We start from the raw sequence: 21021 nt of genomic DNA, 5'->3' as shown, positions 1-21021 counted from the left end.
CCCTCTGGGGCTAGTGGGCTCTGCTGCCGGGCCTGGTTTAGTCTGCTGCTGGGAGCGTGGCCTGGTGATCTGTGCGACGGACGCCCCACTCTCCTTCTTGGCATTCCACAGCAAGTCCGCCCGGGCTGCCACCTTCCGGGGGTCGCTGAAATCCGCGTCAGACAGTAGCAGGCGTATGTCCTCGGGCAGCTGCTCTAGGAAAGCCTGCTCAAACATGAGGCAGAGCTTGTGTCCTCTGGCCAGAGACAACATCTCATTCATCAAAGCCGATGGCGGTCTGTCCCCCAAACCATCCAGGTGCAGTAAGCGGGCAGCCTGCTCGCGCCGTGAGAGTCCGAAAGTCCTTATGAGCAGTGCTTTGAATTCCATGTATTTGCCGTCCGCTGGGGGAGACTGTATGAACTCCTCAACCTGGGCCGCTGTGTCCTGGTCGAGGGAGCTCACCACGTAGTAGTAACGTGTGTCCTCCGAGGTTATCTGCCGAACGTGGAATTGGGCCTCTGCTTGCTGGAACCATAGGTGAGGTCGCAGCATTCAGAAGCTTGGCAGTTTCAACGAAACTGCATGAACAGATGCGGCGTCGGTCATCTTCGGCCCAAATATCGTTTGGGCCGTCGGGGTCACCAAATGTAGCGGTGTGCTACACGCAGCACTGAAATTACGACACGGAGTCGATGAACTGCAGTTACAAGAAGATTTTATTCGAACTTCGCGGCCTCGCTTTAAAGCCTTCCTGATCCTGCCCTCCCCGGGCGCGGATGTTGTAGGGGGCACGTATTCACAGTCCCGCGCGGGCTTTTCCCTTTGTTGGTGAAGCAGACTTGGCGCCCTTTTAGGACTGGCCTTTATGCCGGCGCGCTGGCTATTTGTGAGCCAGTTCGAGTGCGCTAGGAAATAGGTTGCCACAGTATCTCCATTGGTATTTCAACTCTCATCCAAAGATTTGAATACATAATTCAGGTCAAGGTTCAAGATTATTCATCATGCGAACATCAAAACATACAGTGAAATGTGTCACCACTATGTTGAAGTACAGATGCTTCTTCTTGAGAGAATTACACATACCTCCAGCTTAAAACTCAACTATTCTAATACAGGGGAAGCTGCAGATGTTGGATCAACAACATCAAGTGCTGTGTCGTACGACATGGGTGATCGTGGTCTTCCACCTTTCTTTAATCTGAGAAGTTCTAATAAGCTCTTCAAAACTTGAGCCCATCTCTTGACGAGACTCACGAAAGCCATTCGCTGTCGACCGTGACTTTTCTTCAACCAGTTTACCCCATCACTGCTCAAGCTCCTCCTTCCTCAGTAAATATCCTACAGGAATTCCAGCTGCCGTTTCCTGATTGATGATATCAGCTTTCCTCTTATTCCACCTTCACACAACACTTCCTCAACTGTTACTCTGTCCTTCCACGATATTTTCATCATTCATCTCAGCAACATTTCTGCAGCTTCGAGCCTTCCTCATTTTGCTTTGATACTGTCCAACATTCGCTTCCATACGTTAGAGTGCAATGAATGGAGCACTGCAACACTCTGAGTCTCATACACTTAGAAATCATGTTATTTTTTAAGTATCTTGCTCAATAGATGTAGGAATCTAGAGCAAAATCTAGGGTCAAGTAGTATTGACATGGAGTGGGGGGGGGGGGAGGGCTGTGGAATTATATGCAGAATTAAAAGGGCTAAAACCTAACTGACTTATTGGCAGCTTGACAAGTCGTGCTGTGAAAATCATGTATGAACAAAGAAGACAACACACACAAAATGCTGGTGGAACACAGCAAGCCAGGCAGCATCTACAAGGAGAAGCACTGTCGACGTTTCGGGCCGAGACCCTTCGTCCTGACCACCAGCACTTTGTGTGTGTTGTTTGAATTTCCAGCATCTGCAGATTTCCTCGTGTTTGCTCTTCAAATGAACAAAGAAGTGTTTGTTGCACGAGAAAGCTTCTCTGTCTGCACTTATCAAAGTATGTATGTGATAACAAATGTTATCAGCAGCAGCCCAGACTGTACTTGAGGGCTCACTTGATTTGCAGATTTTCCTAGGCTCTGGAAGTGGGGACTCTGTTTTGCCAACTGAGCAACACAAGCTTGCTAATAAATAATATGTACTTTTAAGTAAACTGTTTTTGACAATTCCTGCAGAGGGAAGATAATGCAAAGAGAAGAGGGGAAAAGGTGTGATAGTTGTCAGGAGCACGAAGCAAATATGAAAGACAACAGCACTAGTTGTGGTCCTGACTAATCTTCATCATTCTATTCCATAGAAACTGGATGACATCCAATATCTATCTGGAAGTCATCCCAAGTTCTGATCCCCATCACAGAATATTGCTCCAATTTCCCCAATTCTCAAATTTCTTTCTCTTTGGCATCGAGAAAGCTGTTAACCTTGTGCAAGGACAACGCAATTCGTGAGAACCTGAACGCTAGAATTCAACAAAAAAGTTCTGTCAATTATTCCTCCTTAAGAAAGCACCTTAAAATCTCTCACTTGAACTGTGTTTCTCATCTACCCTCATAAGTTCTAGTGTCAGAAGTTTGTCGGGTACGTTTTGAAATATCTTTGGAACTGTTATGCTTGCCATGCTGAAGACGCTCTATAAACAAGTTGTTATTAAACAAAGAAAAATTGATATTAATGCAGACAAGTGGGTAGTTGATAAAGTTTCAGATAGCTAGGGGCGAGCTGTCAGCAAAATTAACATATATACAAATTGTAAGAGGGAGAGATGCGAGAGCAAGACATATCAAAATATTAACATTTTATAGAACATACATAGAACAGAGAAGTGTACAGCAGAGGCACAGGCCATTTCGCCCATAGTGTTATGCCAAAGCAACTAAAACATGAATCAACGAGCAAACACAAGGAAATCTGCAGATGCTGGAAATTCAAACAACACACACAAAATGCTGGTAGAACACAGCAGGCTAGGCATCAACCCCCTCCCCCAACACTAATCCCTCCTTCCTACACAATGCCCTGTTCCCTCCATCTTCCTCATCCAGACGTCTCTTAAGAGCCTTGAATGTATTTGCCTCTACCACCATATCAGGCAGTGCATTCCAGGCATCCACCACTCTGAGTAAGAAAAAACATCCCACTCACATCTCTTTTGAACCTAACCCCTTTCAACTTTCAATGCATGCCCCCTGGTATAAGACATTTCTACCCTGAGAAGCAGATACTCCCTGTCCACTCTACCTATGCCCCGCATAATCTTATAAACCTCCATCAGATCTCACCTCAGCCTTCACCACTCCAAAGAAAAGGTAGTTTGCCCAGCCTCTCGTGTAGAGACGCACGCATTATGTTAAAACTAAAACACAAAGCTGTGAAGTGATCAGTGATTTACAGTAATGTATTGGAGTGACTGAGCTGCTAACAGGGTGCTTACTTTGGGAGTAATTCCAGTAACCCGCTCATGGAAATGGCTCAGTATGATTACTACATTCACTCTGTCTGCCACAAATGGTGGTAATTCCAGCATATGCCGAATCTCTTGCGTATACAATTACAATATTGGTATTGGTAACATTGCTCTGGCTTCAAACTGGTGCCAATAATTTGGAGGATTTAGCAGAAAATACTTCTAGTAGCTCTCCGCTGCTGAAATACTTTGGGCAAACTTGTACTCCTTCCCCTAACCCCTCCTTCTTATTCTGGATTCTTACTCCTTAGTCCTGGAGGGTCTTGGACTGAAACATCAACTGTTTATTCCTCTCCATCAATGTTGCCTGACCTGCTGAGTTCTCCAGATTTTGTATGTTTATTTAATGTTTTTTTTTTCTTTTGAATGCGGCTTATAGAAAAGTACAACACAGAAACACCCAACAGGCTATCTAGTCCGGGCTGAACCATTTAAACTGCCTAGTACCATCGACCTGCACTCGGACCATAGCTCTCCCTAACTCTCCCATCCACGTAACTATCCAAACTCCTCTAAAACATTGAAATCGAGCTCGCATGCACCACTGTACTGACAGTAAACACAAAGTACAATGCAGACGCTGTGGTCAAATCAACACGTACAAAAGCTAGATGAACTCAGCAGGTCGGGCAGCATCCGTTGAAATGAGCAGTCAACATTTCGGGCTGAGACCCTTCGAAGGGTCCAGCTTTTGTACGTGTTGGCTGTACTGACAGCTCGTTTCCCGCTCTCACCACCACCTGAATGAAGTTTCCTCTCATGTTCCTTTTATACATTTCGTTTTTACCCTTAACCCATGACCTCTCGATGTAGCCTCACCCAACCTGTGTAGAAAAAGCCTGCTTGCATTTACCTCATCTATACCGCACATAATTTCGTACACCTCTATCAAAACTCCTCTCGCTCCTCTACGTTCTAGGGAACAAAGTTCTAACCTGTACAATCTTATGTGATGCTACTGCAAGTAAGTTTGTTACCACTCTTGCGAATACCGATATAACAATACACCTGACTTTGCTTCTACAGGTTGGCTGCCCCGGGGCAACAGAGATGCCGGCCGGCCGTCCTTCAACCTTGTCGGCGCTTCCTCCCCCCCTAGTGTCACCCCGGAACTCCGCTGACGCCACCACTGACTTACACTGGCCGAGAGAGCCCGCCGAAAGGTGGCCGTGAGGAACCGACGGCTGTAAAAACTCCTGCCGAGGCTGCTCCACACTCGACCTAGGTGCCTGACCACCGCCGCCATCTTGACTGTCCGCCCAGGTTGCTGCTGTAGTGTATTATGAGAGTGTTCGTAGGGTGGAGTGCGTATGACGTCAGAACGCGGGGTTTTCGTAGATTGGGAGTCTGGTGAATAAACGTGTGTGTTTAATACTGCGGTGTCCAAGTCACATTAAGCTGACTGCCCCGATCTGTCACTGCCCTCGGAAAACGCTCCCACTACCACACAGAACTGAACAAAAAAAATCAAATAATTATGCCATTAGATGATAAGTAACCGCGGGGTAACCAACTCTAATTAAATCAAGGCATGAGTTGGTCACCTTTGCTTGAAGGGACCTGACTTGAGCGAAGCGGCAGCAGTGGGCGGGGAAGGGGCCGCGTCCCAGACTCGCGGGTTTTGATTGGCTAGAGCTTTCGCGAGAGGGCTGTGGGGTTGGAACTAATCGACTGCAGGCAGAAACAGAAAATGCCGCGGATGATTGGCTAGTGACAAAGAGTACGGCTTAGAAGTAGAAGGTGCTGTTGATAATTGGCTAGAGGTGGAGGGCGCTGTGGCTGATTGGCTAGTGCAGTGCTGCAGATGATTGGCTAGAGGCGGAAGCTGCTGTGGATGATTGGCTAGAGGCGAAAGCTGCTGTGGATGATTGGCTAGAGGCGGAAGCTGCTGTGGATGATTGGCTAGAGGTGGAGGGTGCTGCGGATGATTGGCTAAAAGGAGACGGTGCTGAAACTGATGGTGGTGCTGGCTGTCGGTCAGCGGTGCGGCTAGGCCTTGGCGTGGACCGTAGCTGACGATGGAAACGGCCAGCGCTGAGGCGCGGATGCTGCGGCCGTTCACCTGCGAACACGGCCTCCTGTCCCGGCCCGACGGCTCGGCCTGCTTTACGCAAGGTGGGTGCTAAGGCGCCGTTTGCCCACATGGGGAACTTGGGAGCGAGCCGAGGCCTCGGGACCAGAGCGTTGATAGGGTGAAGATGCAGCCCGCGCTCATTTTAAACCGATCGCCTGGTTTTATTCTCACCCTGTGGCCTGGCATCAATCTCTGTCCTGGCAATCCCTCAGGATGGAGGTGGCCTTGCTCACACTCCTGTTCACCTTGATGGGGAGCAGATCTATCTGTCTCTAGGTGGACAACGTCGAAAGTGGAGAGCTTGTAGCCAGGAGCTGCCTGATGGGGTGGGGTAAAAATGCTGTTCACTGATGTTCCCCATTCGTGGGTTGGAGGCTTTCTACACCATCCTGAATGCTTCTCCACTTCAACCTGTAAAGGGCGATTGGCTAATTCTATTAGGTCTTCAATGTATATGATGTGGCATAACCTGCCACGGGAGTCTGGTGTTATTTGTACAGTCGGTGGATTTAATGCAGGCTGAGTTGGTGGCATCTTTTTAAATGTTCTAAGATGCCTACTGTAAGTAGTCTGGTTCTCAAAATCATTCATCAAGGGTAGGATCGCTGCTGCCAGCAGACCGAGTATTATACCTGGTCTTAGCTCTTCATCTTCAAACACCCTTTTACCTCATTCAACCAAAGGGTGTGCTTTGGCATTGAAGGTGATAGTAAATTTGGTGATTGGTGTCTACCACCACAGTGATTAACTCAAGACAGATGTGATTCTAGATTACTGAATTCTGGTCACCGAATTACAGGAAAGATGTCAACAAAATCGAGAGAGTACAGAGAAGATTTACTAGAATGTTACCTGGGTTTCAGCACCTAAGTTACAGAGAAAGGTTGAACAAGTTAGGTCTTTATTCTTTGGAGCATAGAAGGTTGAGGGGGGGGGACTTGATAGAGGTATTTAAAATTATGAGGGGGAGAGATAGCGTTGATGTGGATAGGCTTTTTCCATTGAGAGTAGGGGAGATTCAAACAAGAGGACATGAGTTGAGAGTTAGGGGGTAACACGAGGGGGAATTTCTTTACTCAGAGAGTGGTAGCTGTGTGGAACGAGCTTCCAGTAGAAGTGGTAGAGGCAGGTTCGATATTGTCATTTAAAGTAAAATTGGATAGGTACATGGACAGGAAAGGAGTGGAGGGTTATGGGCTGAGTGCAGGTCAATGGGACTAGGTGAGAGTAAGCGTTGGGCATGGACTAGGAGGGCCAAGATGGCCTGTTTCCGTGATGTAACTGGTATATGTGTAACCCCCTGGGTCGCCTCGGGCTCGCTCAGCTTGTTCTCTTCTAGGGGGAGCAGCCTTCGGCCCCGCCAAACTGGGTAATCAGCTTGTGTGGATGCTGTGTGATGTCCCCGCCTCGCCAAAGAACAGACAGGACACCATATGCGATTAAATGATTACAGTTTATAAAGATTACTGTAACTAAGTAATTAATAACTATACAGTATACATGAAGGAAAAGAAAATAAAGAAAAGGTGCCAAACTTATCAAAGTCCAAACCACTTTGTGCACAACTGTTGGAGCTCAATTACCGAAGTCTTCTGGCCACCATTCGATCCCCTCCGAACTCCTCGACTCGCAGCTCAGGACCACCCGAAGTGGTCAACCAAGCACATCTATCTTTGTCTCCTCTCCTCGGGGTACCTCCTGGTCTCGGACCCCCGCTTGGGGTCCGTTCCTCGCCCAGTTTACAGCATCGCGTCCTCTCTTTCTCTCCCCCTCGCGCCGATCTCCCCAAAAGCCCGCCAACAATAGCTTACAGACTCAGAAGAAAGAACAACATTAATCCCAATTGGTTAACAAAGGAATACAATTCTCGTTATCAGTAAATTTTAACCCAAACAAGCTTCCAGCACTCTCTCGCAACAAAGAAGCATTCCTACTTTTAACAAAACAAAGAAGCCATTTTGATTAACATACGCAGTAACAAAGAAAAAGAAGAAACCCCCTTTACATGTGGATTTTTTTTTTGTACTGTTGCTATTTGCCTGCCCTAATATACGTTTTTAATCGTAGGAGACACGACAGTTCTGGCTGCTGTGTATGGACCAGCAGAGGTAAAAGTGAGCAAGGAGATCTTTGACAAAGCCACAATGGATGTCCTACTCAAGCCAAAAGTTGGGTTACCAGGTGAGTGTTGACTTCCCACGAGGCCAACTTGTGGAAAACATCTGACTGATATCCGAGAGAGGGGTAAAAAGGATTGATTAAGTACAGCAGTATTGCAGATGTCATGGAGTACTGGGTGAATTGCAGTCAAGTAGGAAATAAATTTTTAAATATGTGGGTTATGACAAAAGAACAAAATGACCGGAGTCACTTCACACTTTATTGCAAGGGTGTTAATTACAGATAACCAAAATACAAAACTTGAAAAATATAACAAAAAGAAAACTGCCAATATTTACAAAAACATATCTACCAAAAAACACAATAAGTTCCAAACTGTGCAACACACACAAAATGCTGGTGGAACACAGCAGGCCAGGCAGCATCTATAAGGAGAAGCACTGTCGACATTTCAGGCTGAGACCCTTCTGTTCCACCAGCATTTTGTGTGTTGCTTGAATTTCCAGCATCTGCAGACTTCCTGGTGTTTGCTTTTGAAGTTCCAAACTGTTTTTGTCCAGTCTGAACTCCAGGCAGGCAGCCTCTCTCTTCACATAATTCACAAACAGACACAAAATCTACTTTGCGAAGTCGAAAGAGAAATAAAATGTTAATAGAGCTCCCTAATCGATTAGAAAGGTCAGGGCGTCAGAGCCGGGCAGCTCAGTTCGCTGCTCTGCGATATTTACTTGGCTCTGTGCTGAACAAAGGTTGTGGCTTCATGTCTGGACGGACTCTCTTTCACGGACCTCAGTTTTGAATGCTTTTATTGTTCACATGATGTGGGGTTTTTCCCCCTGCACACTGTGATGTTTTATGGGCCTTTTCTTTGGGTTCTCTTGGATACCTTTCCTTTGTGGCTGCCTGCAAGTTGACAAATACATATGCATCCTTTGATAATGTGCCTTGAACTTTGGACAAATGCGGGAAGGGAGAAATGTAGGTGAGATTTGGAGCCCGTTGTGATAGAGCAGGGAGCAGAGGTGGGGAGAGATCAGGCGACAAAGGTCTTGTTGTGAATTAGAGAGCCAGTAGTGCTTCAGTTACTACAGTGACTGTGGTGCTAGGTCAAGTACTAATGGAGTCTGGGTGGAACTGCTTGGTGAGGTTGTGTGAACGCGTCTAGCATTTATTTTTATTTATTGAGATACTGTGCGGAATAGGCCCTTCGAGCCTGTAGAGCCGCACAACCCCCCGATTTAACCCTAGTTTAGTCGCAAGACAATTTACAATAACCAATTAACCTACCACCCAGTACGCCTTTTGGACTGTAGGAGGAAACCAGAGCACCCAGTGGAAATTCACGGAGAGAATGTACACAGTCCTTACAGGCAGTGGCAGAAAATGAACCCAGGTCACTGGTACTGTAAAGTGTTTTGCTAACCACTACACTGCCATGCCACAAATGGGGCTGCCGGAGGAGGTAATACAGATAGCAGTGATGTGAAACGGATAGCGATGGTAAGATATTCAGGAATGAAACTTGGCCCAGAAATCAAAGGTAGCACACTGATTGAATCATCCTGAATGAGCTTTCAGGGAATGGAGTGACACTTGTAGAAATTCAGACCAAGGAAGGTTTGGCCAATTAAAGTGCCAAGCCAAATTGGAAAGGTTGCAGACAGGCTAAATCAGGTCAGCAGGTCTCGCAAAAAGTGGCAGATGGAATACCGTGTTGGGAAATATGATGCATTTTGGTATAAGGAACAACAGTCTGGACAATTATCTAAATTGGGAGGATGTTCAAACATCAGAGGTGCAGAGGGACTTAGGAGTCCTCATGCAGCACACCCAAAAGGTTAATTTATAGGTTGATCTCTGGTAAAAAAGACAAATGTTGGCATTTATTTCAAGGGGAATAGAATGTTGAAAGCAAGGAGATAATGCTGGGCCTTTATAAGACAATAATCAGGCCGCACATGACCATATAACAATTACAGCACGGAAACAGGCCATCTTGGCCCTTCTAGTCCATGCCGAACACTAACTCTCACCTAGTCCCACCAACCTGCACTCAGCCCATAACCCTCCATTCCTTTCCATATACCTATCCAATTTTTTTTTAATGAAATTATCAAACCTGCCTCTACCACTTCTGCTGGAAGCTCGTTCCACACAGCTACTACTCTCTGAGTAAAGAAGTTCCCCCTCGTGTTACCCCTAAACTTTTGCCCCTTAACTTTCAACTCATGTCCTCTTGTTTGAATCTCCCCTACTCTCAATGGAAAAAGCCTATCCACCTCAACTCTCTCTATCCCCCTCATAATTTTAAATACCTCTATCAAGTCCCCCTCAACTTTCTACGCTCCAAAGAATAAAGACCTAACTTGTTCAACCTTCTTCTGTAACTTAGGTGCTGAAACCCAGGTAACATTCTAGTAAATCTCCTCTGTACTCTCTCTAATTTGTAGACATCTTTCCTATAATTCAGTGACTTAAGAGTATTGTCAACAGTTTATAACTGTATATCAGAAATAATGTGTTGTCATTGGAGAGTCCAAAGGAGGTGGACGAGGATGATTCCGGGGATGAAGGAGTTAACATGAGGAGAATTTGGAAGCTTTGGGCCTGTACTCACTGGAAATTAGAAGAATGCGGGTTGATCTCATTGAAAGGACTAGATAGGGTGGATGTGGAGAGGATGTTTCCTATGGTGGGAGTATACAGAACTAGAGGGCATAGCCTCAAAATTGAGGGTCAACCCTTTAGAACAGAGGTAAGGAGGAATTTTTTTAGCCAGAGAATTGTAAATCTATGGAATGCTCTGCCACAGGCTGCAGTGGAGGCCAAGTCTGTGTGTATATTTAAGGCAGAAGTTGATTGTTTCTTGATCGGCCAGGGCATCGAAGGATATGATGAGTTGGCAGGTGTATGTGGTTGAGTGAGATCCTGGATCAGCCATGATGGAATGACAGTAGACTCGATGGGCTGAATGGCCTAATTCTGCTCTTAATGTCTTATGGATCCAAGAACATCTTGAAGCAACAGGGCCTGCGTTGAGAGCACATCAAAGCAACGGGGCCAGGGTCCAAAATCAAGGTACGACCAGAGATTTAGGCTGATTTAAGCGCTAGGTTGCTGTGGCCTGCAACTAACAGGCTCCTAGTGGGGCTGCGGTGATGACTGGCTTCGTGGCTGTGGATTCATTTCTGTGAACGTCAGTTCTGAATGTTAATTTGCTTACTTTCATTGTTTGCAAGATTTAATTTTTTTTTTCTCCGCACAATAGCTGTTTGGCAATCTTCTTAATGGGTTCTATTGGGTTTCTTTGGTTAATGGCTGCCTATAAGGAGACAAATCTCAAGGTTGTATGTGGTACACATACTTTAAAAAATGAGACCATTCAGTTGATTGTGACCGTTCCATTTGGAAAATCGGCACAGAGCTTTTTACATATATGTCACCATTTACAGCCCTGAGATTAATCTTCTTGTGAGCATAGTCAATAAATCCGTAATTGAATAATAACCATAATAGGATCAATGGACAACCACAGCTTCTTGGGTGTTCAATCCATGTGTAAGGAAAGAAACTATGAAAATATAAAAAGAAGAAAATATAATAATAAGTAAATGAGCAATAAATATCGAGAACATGAGACAAAGAGTCTTTGAAAGTGAGGTCATAGGTTTGGTAACACTTCGATAATGGAGCGATGGGTAGAGAGAGTTTTAAAAGTAAATCGAGGCAGGTGAGGAGCAATGAGAGTGAAGGAAGAGACAAGAAGCTAGAAGTTGAAAAATGATGCGGCAAAAGTGAATTTGAGTTGTGAGGTTATTCCCTTTGGTTCAAGAGGGGTAAAAACTGTTCCTGAAACTGGTGTGTGAGTTCTAAGTCTCCTGTACCTTCTTCCTGATGACAGCAGCAGGAAGAGAGCATGACCTGGGTGGTGGGGGGGGGGGGGTAGTTCCCTGATGATGGATGCTGCAACAGCGTATCATGTCGATGTGCGCAATAGCTGGGAGGGCCTTACCTGTGATACACTGGGCAGTACCCACTACTCTTTGTAAGATTTTTCATTCAAGGACACTGGTGTTTCCATCCCAAATATATCTTTGGATTTGCAAACATCTGTGAAACTTCTAATTTGTTGGGTTTTTTTGCAAAGGATCCCGGTGTGCTCATCAGTATTTTGGGCATTCTCCATACAGAAATGTTAAAACAAAAATACAAAATAATGGAAACGGGTAATATCTGTGGAAACATAAAGTTAATGTTTAAGGTCCGAGATCTTTCGCCAGAGCATCTATTGAGTAGTCTTGTCTTTTATAATAACAAGTATCTTCCACTGAGTTCCAGGATGTGTCAAGTTCCCTGTAATGCTTTCTGAGATCTGCTGCTGGCCTTTGTTGTTGTGAGAATGTTGTTGCTTTGTTTCACCTCACTTAATGTCATGTTCTTTTTCTTGTCAAAGGTGTGGCAGAGAAGAGCAAGGAGCAGATGATTCGAAACACTTGCGAAGCCACCATCCTGACTGCCCTGCACCCACGGTCCTCCATCACAGTCGTACTGCAGGTCATCCATGATTCTGGATCTGTATCCTGACCGTAGTGATAGGTCGGTCACCCTGGCAACTTCTCACCAAAATGCCCTCTGTTATTAGAAGGACTCTTTTTTTAAACCGAAGCATTCCTTTACTCAGGTAAATTGATCAGTAACCACTGAGGGGCTCGCTGGTCTGATCCTGTACAGTATGACTAGGTTGAAAATTTATGCACTGAGGTACCACCAAAATAACTTTTAATTAACATACTGGTGGAGAAACTCAGCAGATCAAGCAGCTTATGAGTGGGATGGGGGTATGTGGGTGGAGTTGTCCTCATTTTGAGTCGTGACTCCATAATGATTGGGGATCTGACCTGAAATGTCAACAGCTCCTTCCGTTTCCCCCATAGATACTGCTTGACCTGATGAAGGGTCTCGGCCCAAAACAATGACTGTTTATTCATTTGAATAGATTCTGCCTGACCTGCTGAGTTCATCTAGCACGTTGCGTGTGTTGCTGTGGATTTCCACCATCTGCAGAATCACTTGTGTTTATGATTTGCTACTTGACCCACTGAGTTGCTCCAGCAGATTGAATGAATGATCTTTATTATCATTTAACATAGATACAATGAAACCTTGTTTGGCTTCCTCTCAGGCAATTAAATAGAGCGGTAGATAAAAACAAGACAGTAATAGAAAAACAGTATTAAATAGATAAATAGCAGAAAATAAGTTGCAGCAGCACCAGAATATCACAGTAATGCACAAAGTGCCATTAGTGCAAGTATTTGAGTCCTTGTGTGTGCTCACAGTTTCAGTCATTGTTCTGTGGGAGTGGTGTGATGGAGGCCACAGCTCTGGGGTAGAAGCTGTTCCTCAGTCTATTTGTTCTGGCTTTTAGTGTCCTGAACCTTTTGCTGGATGGCAGCGGGTCAAACAGGGAGACCCTGTTTGTTGCTCCAGATTCCAGTATCTGCAAATTCTTGAGTCTCCTGTTTTCATGACACTGGTTATGGACTAAATATTGGCCAGCGCTCTGGCATTAACCTAATTGTGCCTGAGTGCACGTTGGGATAGGCTGCCTTCTCTGAATTAGAATGAAATAGTTTCAAGTCGCAACTCCAGAGACCTGAATACGTATCCTGAACAAAGCTAATTATATGCCAGTTAGTCTAACCTCAGTAGCTGAGAAGATGTTAGAATCGATTGTTAAGGATGTGGTTTTCGGGAACTTGGAGGCACATGATAAAATAGATCATAGTTGGCATGGTTTCCTCAAGGGAAAATCTTGCCTGACAGCTCTTTTGGAATTATTTGAAGAAGTAACAAGCAAGATAGACAAAGGAGGATTGGTGGGTGGTGTTCTCGGAGTTTCAGAAGGCCTTTGACAAGGTGCCACGCATGAGGCTGCTAACAAGTTAAGAGCCCACGGTATTACAGGAAAGGTACGAGCATAGATAGAGCATTGCTTGATTGGCAGGAAGCAAAGAGTGGCAGTAAAGGGAGCCTTTTCTGGTTGGCAGCCAGTGACTAACAGTGTTCCGCAGGGGTCTCTGTTGGGATCGCTTCATTTTACATCATACGTCAATGAATCGGATGTTGGAGATGATTGCTTTGTGGCCAGATTTGCAGACAGTACAAAGATAGGTGGAGGAGCAGGTAGTTTTGAGGAACTAGAGAGGCTACAGAAGGACTTGGTCAGATTCGGATAATGGGCAAAGAAGCACCAGATGTAGGAAAGTGTATGGTCGTGCACTTTGGTAGAAAAAATAAAAGCATAGACTATTTTCTAGATGGAGAGAAAATTCAGAAATCTGAGGTTCAAAGGGACTTGGGAGTCCTTGTGCAGGATTCCCTAAAGGTTAATTTGCAGGTTGAGTCGATGGTGAGGAAGGTAATGTGATATTAACATTCATTTCTAAAGAACTAGAATATAAAAGCAAGGATGTAATGCTGAGGCTTTATAAAGCACTGGTGAAGACTCACTTGGAGTATTGTGAGCAGTTTTTGGCCGCTTATGTAAGAAAGGATGTGCGGACATTAGGATTCAGAGGGGTTCACGAAAGCAATTCTGGGATTGCAAGACTTGTCATACAAGAAGCGTTTGGTGGCTCTGTGCCTTGACTCACTGGAATTCAGAAGGACAGTGGTAACCTCATTGAAACCCATTGAATGTTGAATGGCCTGGTTAGAGTGTATTTGGAGAGGGTGTTTCCTATGGTGGGCGAGTCTAAGTCCAGAGGACACAGCCTCAGAGTAAAGGGACGTCCATTTAGAATGGAGATGAGGAAGAATTTAGCCAGAGGGTGGTGAATTTGCAAATTTCTGTTGAAGCTTTCGTTGCCGGTGAAATCCTTAACTGACAGGAGTAGTTGCTGTCATGTTGCCTGAACGCTACCTGCATGGCACTGATGGATGCTGGACTCCCGATGAAATGTGTCTTCTGCGGGATTACGTGTATGATCGACTCAGACAGAAACATCATTCTGGACCCAACGACTGCGATGGAGAAGGTCGGTAATATGAAATCCCTGGACATTATCAGATCCAGAGTTAATATCACCGGCATATGTTGTGAAATTTGTTAACTTTGTGGTACCAGTACAATGGCAATACATAATTATAGGGGGGGAAGCTGTAAATTACTGTTAAATTAAATAAGTATTGATAGATAGATAGATAGATACTTTATTCATCCCCATGGGGGAATTCAACTTTTTTTCCAATGTCCCATACACTTGTTGTAGCAGAACTAATTACATACAATACTTAACTCAGTAAAAAAAAATATGATATGCATCTAAATCACTATCTCAAAAAGCATTAATAATAGCTTTTAAAAAGTTCTTAAGTCCTGGCGGTAGAATTGTAAAGCCTAATGGCATTGGGGAGTATTGACCTCTTCATCCTGTCTGAGGAGCATTGTATCGATAGTAACCTGTCGCTGAAACTGCTTCTCTGTCTCTGGATGGTGCTATGTAGAGGATGTTCAGAGTTATCCATAATTGACCGTAGCCTACTCAGCGCCCTTCGCTCAGCTACCAATGTTAAACTCTCCAGTACTTTGCCCACGACAGAGCCCGCCTTCCTTACCAGCTTATTAAGACGTGAGGCGTCCCTCTTCTTAATGCTTCCTCCCCAACACGCCACCACAAAGAAGAGGGCGCTCTCCACAACTGACCTATAGAACATCTTCAGCATCTCACTACAGACATTGAATGACGCCAACCTTCTTAGGAAGTACAGTGGATTCTGTGCCTTCCTGCACAAGGCATCAATAATTTTAAAAAAAAAGTGAGGTAGTGTTCATGGGTTCAATGTCCATTCAGAAATCTGATGGCAGAGGGAAGAGGCTGTTCCTGAATTGTTGAGTGTGTGTCTTCAGGCTCCTGTGCTTCCTTCCTGATGGTAGTAATGATAACAAGGCATGTCCTGGGTGATGGGTGTACTTAATGATGAATGCTGTCTTTTTGAGGCACCACTCCTTGAAGATGTCCTGGATACTACAAGACTGGTACCCATGATTGAGCTGACGGTGTTTACAACTCCGTACAGCTCATTTCGATCCTTTAAGTAGCTTTCCCATTACAGACGGTGATGCAGCCAGTTAGAATGCTCTGCATGGTACATCTATAGAAATTTGCAAGTCTGGTGACATGCCAAATCTCCTCATACTCCTAATGTAATATAGCCACTGTGTGGCCTTCTTTATAGCTGCATCGACATGTTGGGTCCAGGTTTGGTCCTCGGAAATATTGACACCCAGGAACGTGAAAGTGCTCACTCTCTCCACTTCTGATCCCTCGTTGAGAAAGAGTATTTCTGGACTGGGAATAAAGTGTGCCATTGCAGTTAGGAATTTCTATTCGTATTACATCCACTGCACACCTCAAAGTGTTTTAGAACCATAAGACCATTAGATATAGGAGCAGAATTAGGCCATTTGGTCATCAAGTCTGCTCCACACTTTCATCATGGCTGATCCATTTCCCTCTCAGCCCCAATCTCCCCCTAAGACTTGGCCTCCACAGACGCCTGTGGCAACAAATTCCACAGATCCACCACTCTGGCTAAAGTAGATCCCCCTCATCTCTGTTCTAAATGGACGCCCCTCTGTTCTGAGGCTGTCCCCTCTGGTCTTTGATTTCCCCCTCCATACACATCCACTCCTTTCAACATTCAATAGGATTCAATGGGATCCCCAATTCTTCTGAATTCCAGCAAGTACAGGCCCAGAGCCTTCAAATGGACCTTTTTTTTTGCTGTCAGTTTAAGGATCTTTAACAGAGCCTGGGTTTTAACAACTGTACCTCCGGACACTAACATTTTTAAGTCATGACTTAATGTATTAGCTTACAAATCAAACCAAAACCTATTCTCTCTTTGTATTCAGATTCAGTTTATTGTCATTTAGAAACCACAAATGCAATGCAGTTAAAAAATGAGACAACGTTCCCCCAGAATGATATCACAAAAGCATATGACAAAACAGACTACACCAGAAAATCCACGTAATGTTTGGCAATCCCCAATCCAGAGTCTGGAGAGGCTGCTGCGTATTAATATCGCGCTACCGTCCAGCGCATTCCTCGGAAAGGAGCTCCAAATCCACCAGACAAAAACAAGACCAAAAACTAAAGCTACTAGACCTGCACAAAACCACATAATTACAACATATAGTTACAACAGTGCAAACAGTAGCATAATTGATTAAAAAAAAGACTATGGGCACAGTAAAAATAGTCCAAGATGTTAAAGGACTTTTAAGTTCAAAAGAAATCACCACAGTTTCCACGAGTCCCCAGGGTCCCGACAGACTCGCCATCCCACGCCGACAGCAGAAGGGAGTACCCCTGCTATGGACTTCCAAGGCGCCGCCCGACTCAGCCTCGCAGACGCAGCACACACCAAGAGCGACCTGAGTCCGTCGAACCTCCGAGCCAACGACCATCCCCTCTGGCACAGCTTCTCTGAGCACCATCCTCTGTCAAGCGTATTAAGACGGCCCCGCCAATGGCCATCGGCAACGCAACCCCGAGGACTGGGGGCCTGTTCTTCCCAGCAGAGTCCCGGACCTCACAGCAGCAGCAGCAACGAAGAAGGTCTTCCTGGAATTTCCCGATGTTTCTCCGTGCTTCCACATCTGTTTTCAATCGATTATGATTGCGCACAGCAGCCCCACTTCACAAATAACAGATTATCAGTTCCGGAGTGGCCGCTGCAAGCTGCGTCGCGCCGCCATCTTGGATCTTTCAATAAGGTTTACTTATAAACCTGTCAAACACCTGAGGATGGATTTAACTAATGCTGGTGAAAGTTGCAAATCATCTTTGTTAATTTCAGGGCAGTAAGACAACCCCGTCCTCCTTTCTAATTCTTGGCCTTGTTTGTTCCAGGGTGCAGCAGCCATTCTCACCTTCTCCATCGACAGTGTTGAGAACCAAATGCTCACGTTGTCTACAAAAGGATCATATTCTGTTGAGGAGGTTGGTCTATAAAGCTCGTGCCTTTTTAATCTTTTTTCACCATCCCCCTCTTTACTGTGAAAGAAAGGGTGCAGGCTTGTGAAGGATGGGGTCCGCCTTACAGGAAAATCCGCAGGGGCGAAAGTTGCGTGGAGAGCAGGAGATGACTATCCGTCAGTGCTGATCATTGCATTGTTCCAGTTGAAGGTCAAGCAAGATTTGAGAAGCTTAATGGAGAACCTGCACTGAATACTAAAATCAATTATTGACATATTCTCCACTCACTAATGGTTCTTAATTTTTAAAATTAGATTGTGCTTTATGTGTCTGGCAATAATTGGCACTTGTGCAAATTATTTGTTTGGGGAAGGCTTTAATTTCTGGTCTGCAGTTTTCTCCCTAACCTCCTGCTGAATTTAAATTAGCTACTTAATTAAATCTGAAAAGGGCAGCAAACTGAAAGTCTTAGAGTCTTAAAGCACAGAACTCCTCAGTGCATTGTATCTATGCTGATCAAGTAGCCCTCTGCCCTAATAGTTGTGGGTCAGTGTCAGATCTGGTCTGATATCACAGCAAGGGTTTGAAAATGTAATGGTGCTATATTGATGCACATTCGTAGAGTCATGGTGTTGTACAGCACAGAAATAAGCCGCTTTGGCCCTTTCTTTCTGTCACTCACCCGGCTAGATAAATTCTCTTTACCAGCACTTGGTCTGTGGTCTTCTGTGCTCTTGGTAATTCAAGAGCTTGTCCAAGTGCTGCTTAATGTTGGCAGAGTATCTGCTTCCATCACCTTCTTAGGTGCTATGTTCAGATTCCAACCACCCAGTGGACAGAAAAATAACCCTTTAGATCCAGTTTGCCGGCTTCCCACGGGCTGTCACCTCTGGACCAGCCTTCCTCCATGTGAGAACCTGCTTTTTTTTTTAAACCTATCACCTTTACTGTGCTATAGGCTGCCAACAACAGCTCGCCAAAGTCCTCTGTCTTGGGCCAGTCTTCCACATTGTCCTCAAGTGTAGCCCAGCTTCGTGGTGTATCCTTCCCCTCTCAGGCATGAGATCTTTGGAACTCCTGTTGGCATTTCTGTAGCACTGGGATTTTACGGGGTGGGGTGGGGTGGGGTTGCTAGTTCCATGTCCAACCCTCGCCCTCTTGCAGCCAAGCTTGGGACAATCCATGGCAGTGTTCAATATCTATATGCTATCCCAGTTTTTACTGACTAATGATGAAAAGTTTAAGAGGGTTGGAAGAGTTTATTTTGAACAGCAGGCTGAATGATTTCCCTGTTGTGCGTCAAGTTCAGTCTCTGGATTTGGGTTCATCAGTTACCCAAGTAATATCACTCCACCCTACGGCCATCTCCAGTAACTCCTCTAATGTACAGTTATCTGATAATCATCTAAGTTGCAAAATTTTGATAGCATATATCAAAACATACAGTGGGGAAATAGGTCCTTCAGCCCAACTTGTTCATGCTTACCAAGATGTCCACCTAAAATAGTCCCATTAATCTGTGTTTTGCCTATATCCCTTGAAACCTTTCCTATCCAAGTCCCTGTCCGAATATATTGTTAATAGCCCTGCCTCAGTCAATAACTGCCTTTGGCAGCTCATTCCATATGCAAAGATTTATCCCTTAGATCAATTTTAAATAGTTCCTCTCAGCTTAAACCTGTGCCCTCTAGGTTTTGATTCCCTAAGAAGGCTGTGTACATTCAACCTATTTATTTCCCCCCCATTGGCGCGTGGCCTGGTGCATAAGACTAGTAACTTGAAGGTCGCTGGTTCAAGCCTCAGCTGAGGCAGCATGTTTGTGTCCTTGAGCAAGGCACTTAACCACACATTGCTCTGCGACGACACCAGTGCCAAGCTACTTGGGTCCTAATGCCCTTCCCTTGGACAACATCGGTGGCATGGAGAGGGGAAGGCTTGCAGCTTGGGCAACTGCCGGTCTCCCATACAACCCTGCCCAGGCCTGCGCCCTGGAAAAACCTTCCAAGGCACAAATCCATGGTCTCACGAGACTAACGGATGCCTATATAATTTCCCCACCCCCTGATAAATAAGCTCTTTAAGGTCATCCCAAGCCAGCTATACTCCAATAAATAAAGTTCTAGCCTGCCCAACCTCTTCCTTGGAGTCCTAGTAACATTCTCTTACATCTTTGCAGGCTTACCATGTTCAGAATCAGGTTTAATTATTACCGGCATATGTCGTGAAATGTGTTGTCTTTGTGGCAGCAGCACACAGCAATACATAATAATAGAGAAGTTACTGTGAATTAAACTGTGTGTGTGTGTGTGTGTGTGTGTGTGCGAAAATTGGTGATGTGATTAAGTAATACAAAAGTAGAAATTTTTAAAAAAAGTAGAGGGAGTGTTCATGGGTTCAATGTCCATTCAGAAATCAGATGACATAGGGGAAGAAGTTGTTCCTGAACCATTGTGCATCTTCAGGCTTCTGCGCTCCCTTTCTGATTGGTAGCAATGAGAACAGGACATGATCAGGATGATGGGAGTCCTTAACGATGGACGATGGAGTCCTTTCGAGGCATCGCTCCTTGAAGATGTCCTGGATACTATTGGGGCTAGTGCTAAGTTTAAAACCCTGCAGCTTGCTTTGATCCTATGCAGATGCCCCCTGCCCATACCAGGTGGTGATGCAGCCAGTTAGAGTGCTCTCCACAGTACATCTTTAAAAATTTGTGAGTGTTTTTAGTGACCTACCAAATCTCCTCAAACTCCTAATGAAATATGGCTGCAGCTGTATCGATATGTTGGGCTTATTACATATTACAGGAAAGGCCATCTTAATGACATCTTTCCTGCAATGGTTACCAAAACTAACCAAAGAGGTAATTCTCCCTTTTAGCAAATATTAGTGTTTATGCATATTGACCCATTCTGTGGTAATAAATCTGGGATTTGAAGCTTTCTCCATGGTGTAGCTCACGCACTTGTCTTCTGTTTCAGCTTCAGCAGTGTGTTGCAATATGCCAGAAGGCTTCAGAGAAGATCTTTCAGTTCTATAGGGACTTGGTAAGCAGAAGGTATTCAAAGCTAAATGAATAAAGATGAGTGTGGAATGGACCTTCCGGGCAGAGCCCTGCTGCATCAGAGATGAGGACAACAGAGGTGTGCTTCTGGTTTGAAAACATGGTGCTTGCTTGGGCTGTGTTCTTGAACCCCTGCAGTTGGCTGAACTTGCTGGACAGCGCCTCAGAGACTGCATCACAACTTTTGGCTTTCTACGTGAACTATTGTCAAACACTGGCTGAATATGTCTGAGAGTCAGGAAGAAGGAACACTTTTTAAAAATAAAATTCTGCTGATTTTTTTATTATTGGTTTCATGCTGATTAAACGTTTATCCAGTAATACCATTTCA

At 44.9% G+C, this 21021-nt stretch overlaps 2 protein-coding genes across 2 annotated transcripts in view; one reads left to right on the top strand and one right to left on the bottom strand.

Annotated features, from left to right (window-relative positions):
• bckdha (branched chain keto acid dehydrogenase E1 subunit alpha) overlaps positions 1–4740 on the bottom strand; it is a 63285-nt gene extending 58545 nt beyond the window's left edge. Inside the window, 1 exon segment of the mRNA XM_073029301.1 lies at positions 4584–4740. Coding sequence (XP_072885402.1) covers positions 4584–4691 — 108 coding nt within the window. The 5' untranslated portion in view covers positions 4692–4740.
• Positions 4741–5360: 620 nt separating this feature from the next.
• On the top strand, positions 5361–20974 carry exosc5 (exosome component 5). The gene is made up of 6 exons (XM_073029300.1): positions 5361–5560; positions 7587–7700; positions 12094–12215; positions 14540–14680; positions 17564–17653; positions 20608–20974. The coding sequence occupies exons 1-6, from the start codon at positions 5464–5466 to the stop codon at positions 20704–20706; spliced, it is 663 nt and encodes a 220-aa protein (XP_072885401.1). The 5' UTR covers positions 5361–5463; the 3' UTR covers positions 20707–20974.
• The last annotated feature ends 47 nt before the right edge of the window (positions 20975–21021 follow it).

This window comes from Hemitrygon akajei, chromosome 25 (genome assembly GCF_048418815.1).
Source record: "Hemitrygon akajei chromosome 25, sHemAka1.3, whole genome shotgun sequence".
Lineage (NCBI taxonomy): Eukaryota > Metazoa > Chordata > Chondrichthyes > Myliobatiformes > Dasyatidae > Hemitrygon > Hemitrygon akajei.
The sequence above is the reverse complement of the archived record's forward strand: the minus strand, read 5'-3'. Positions and strand labels throughout refer to the sequence as shown.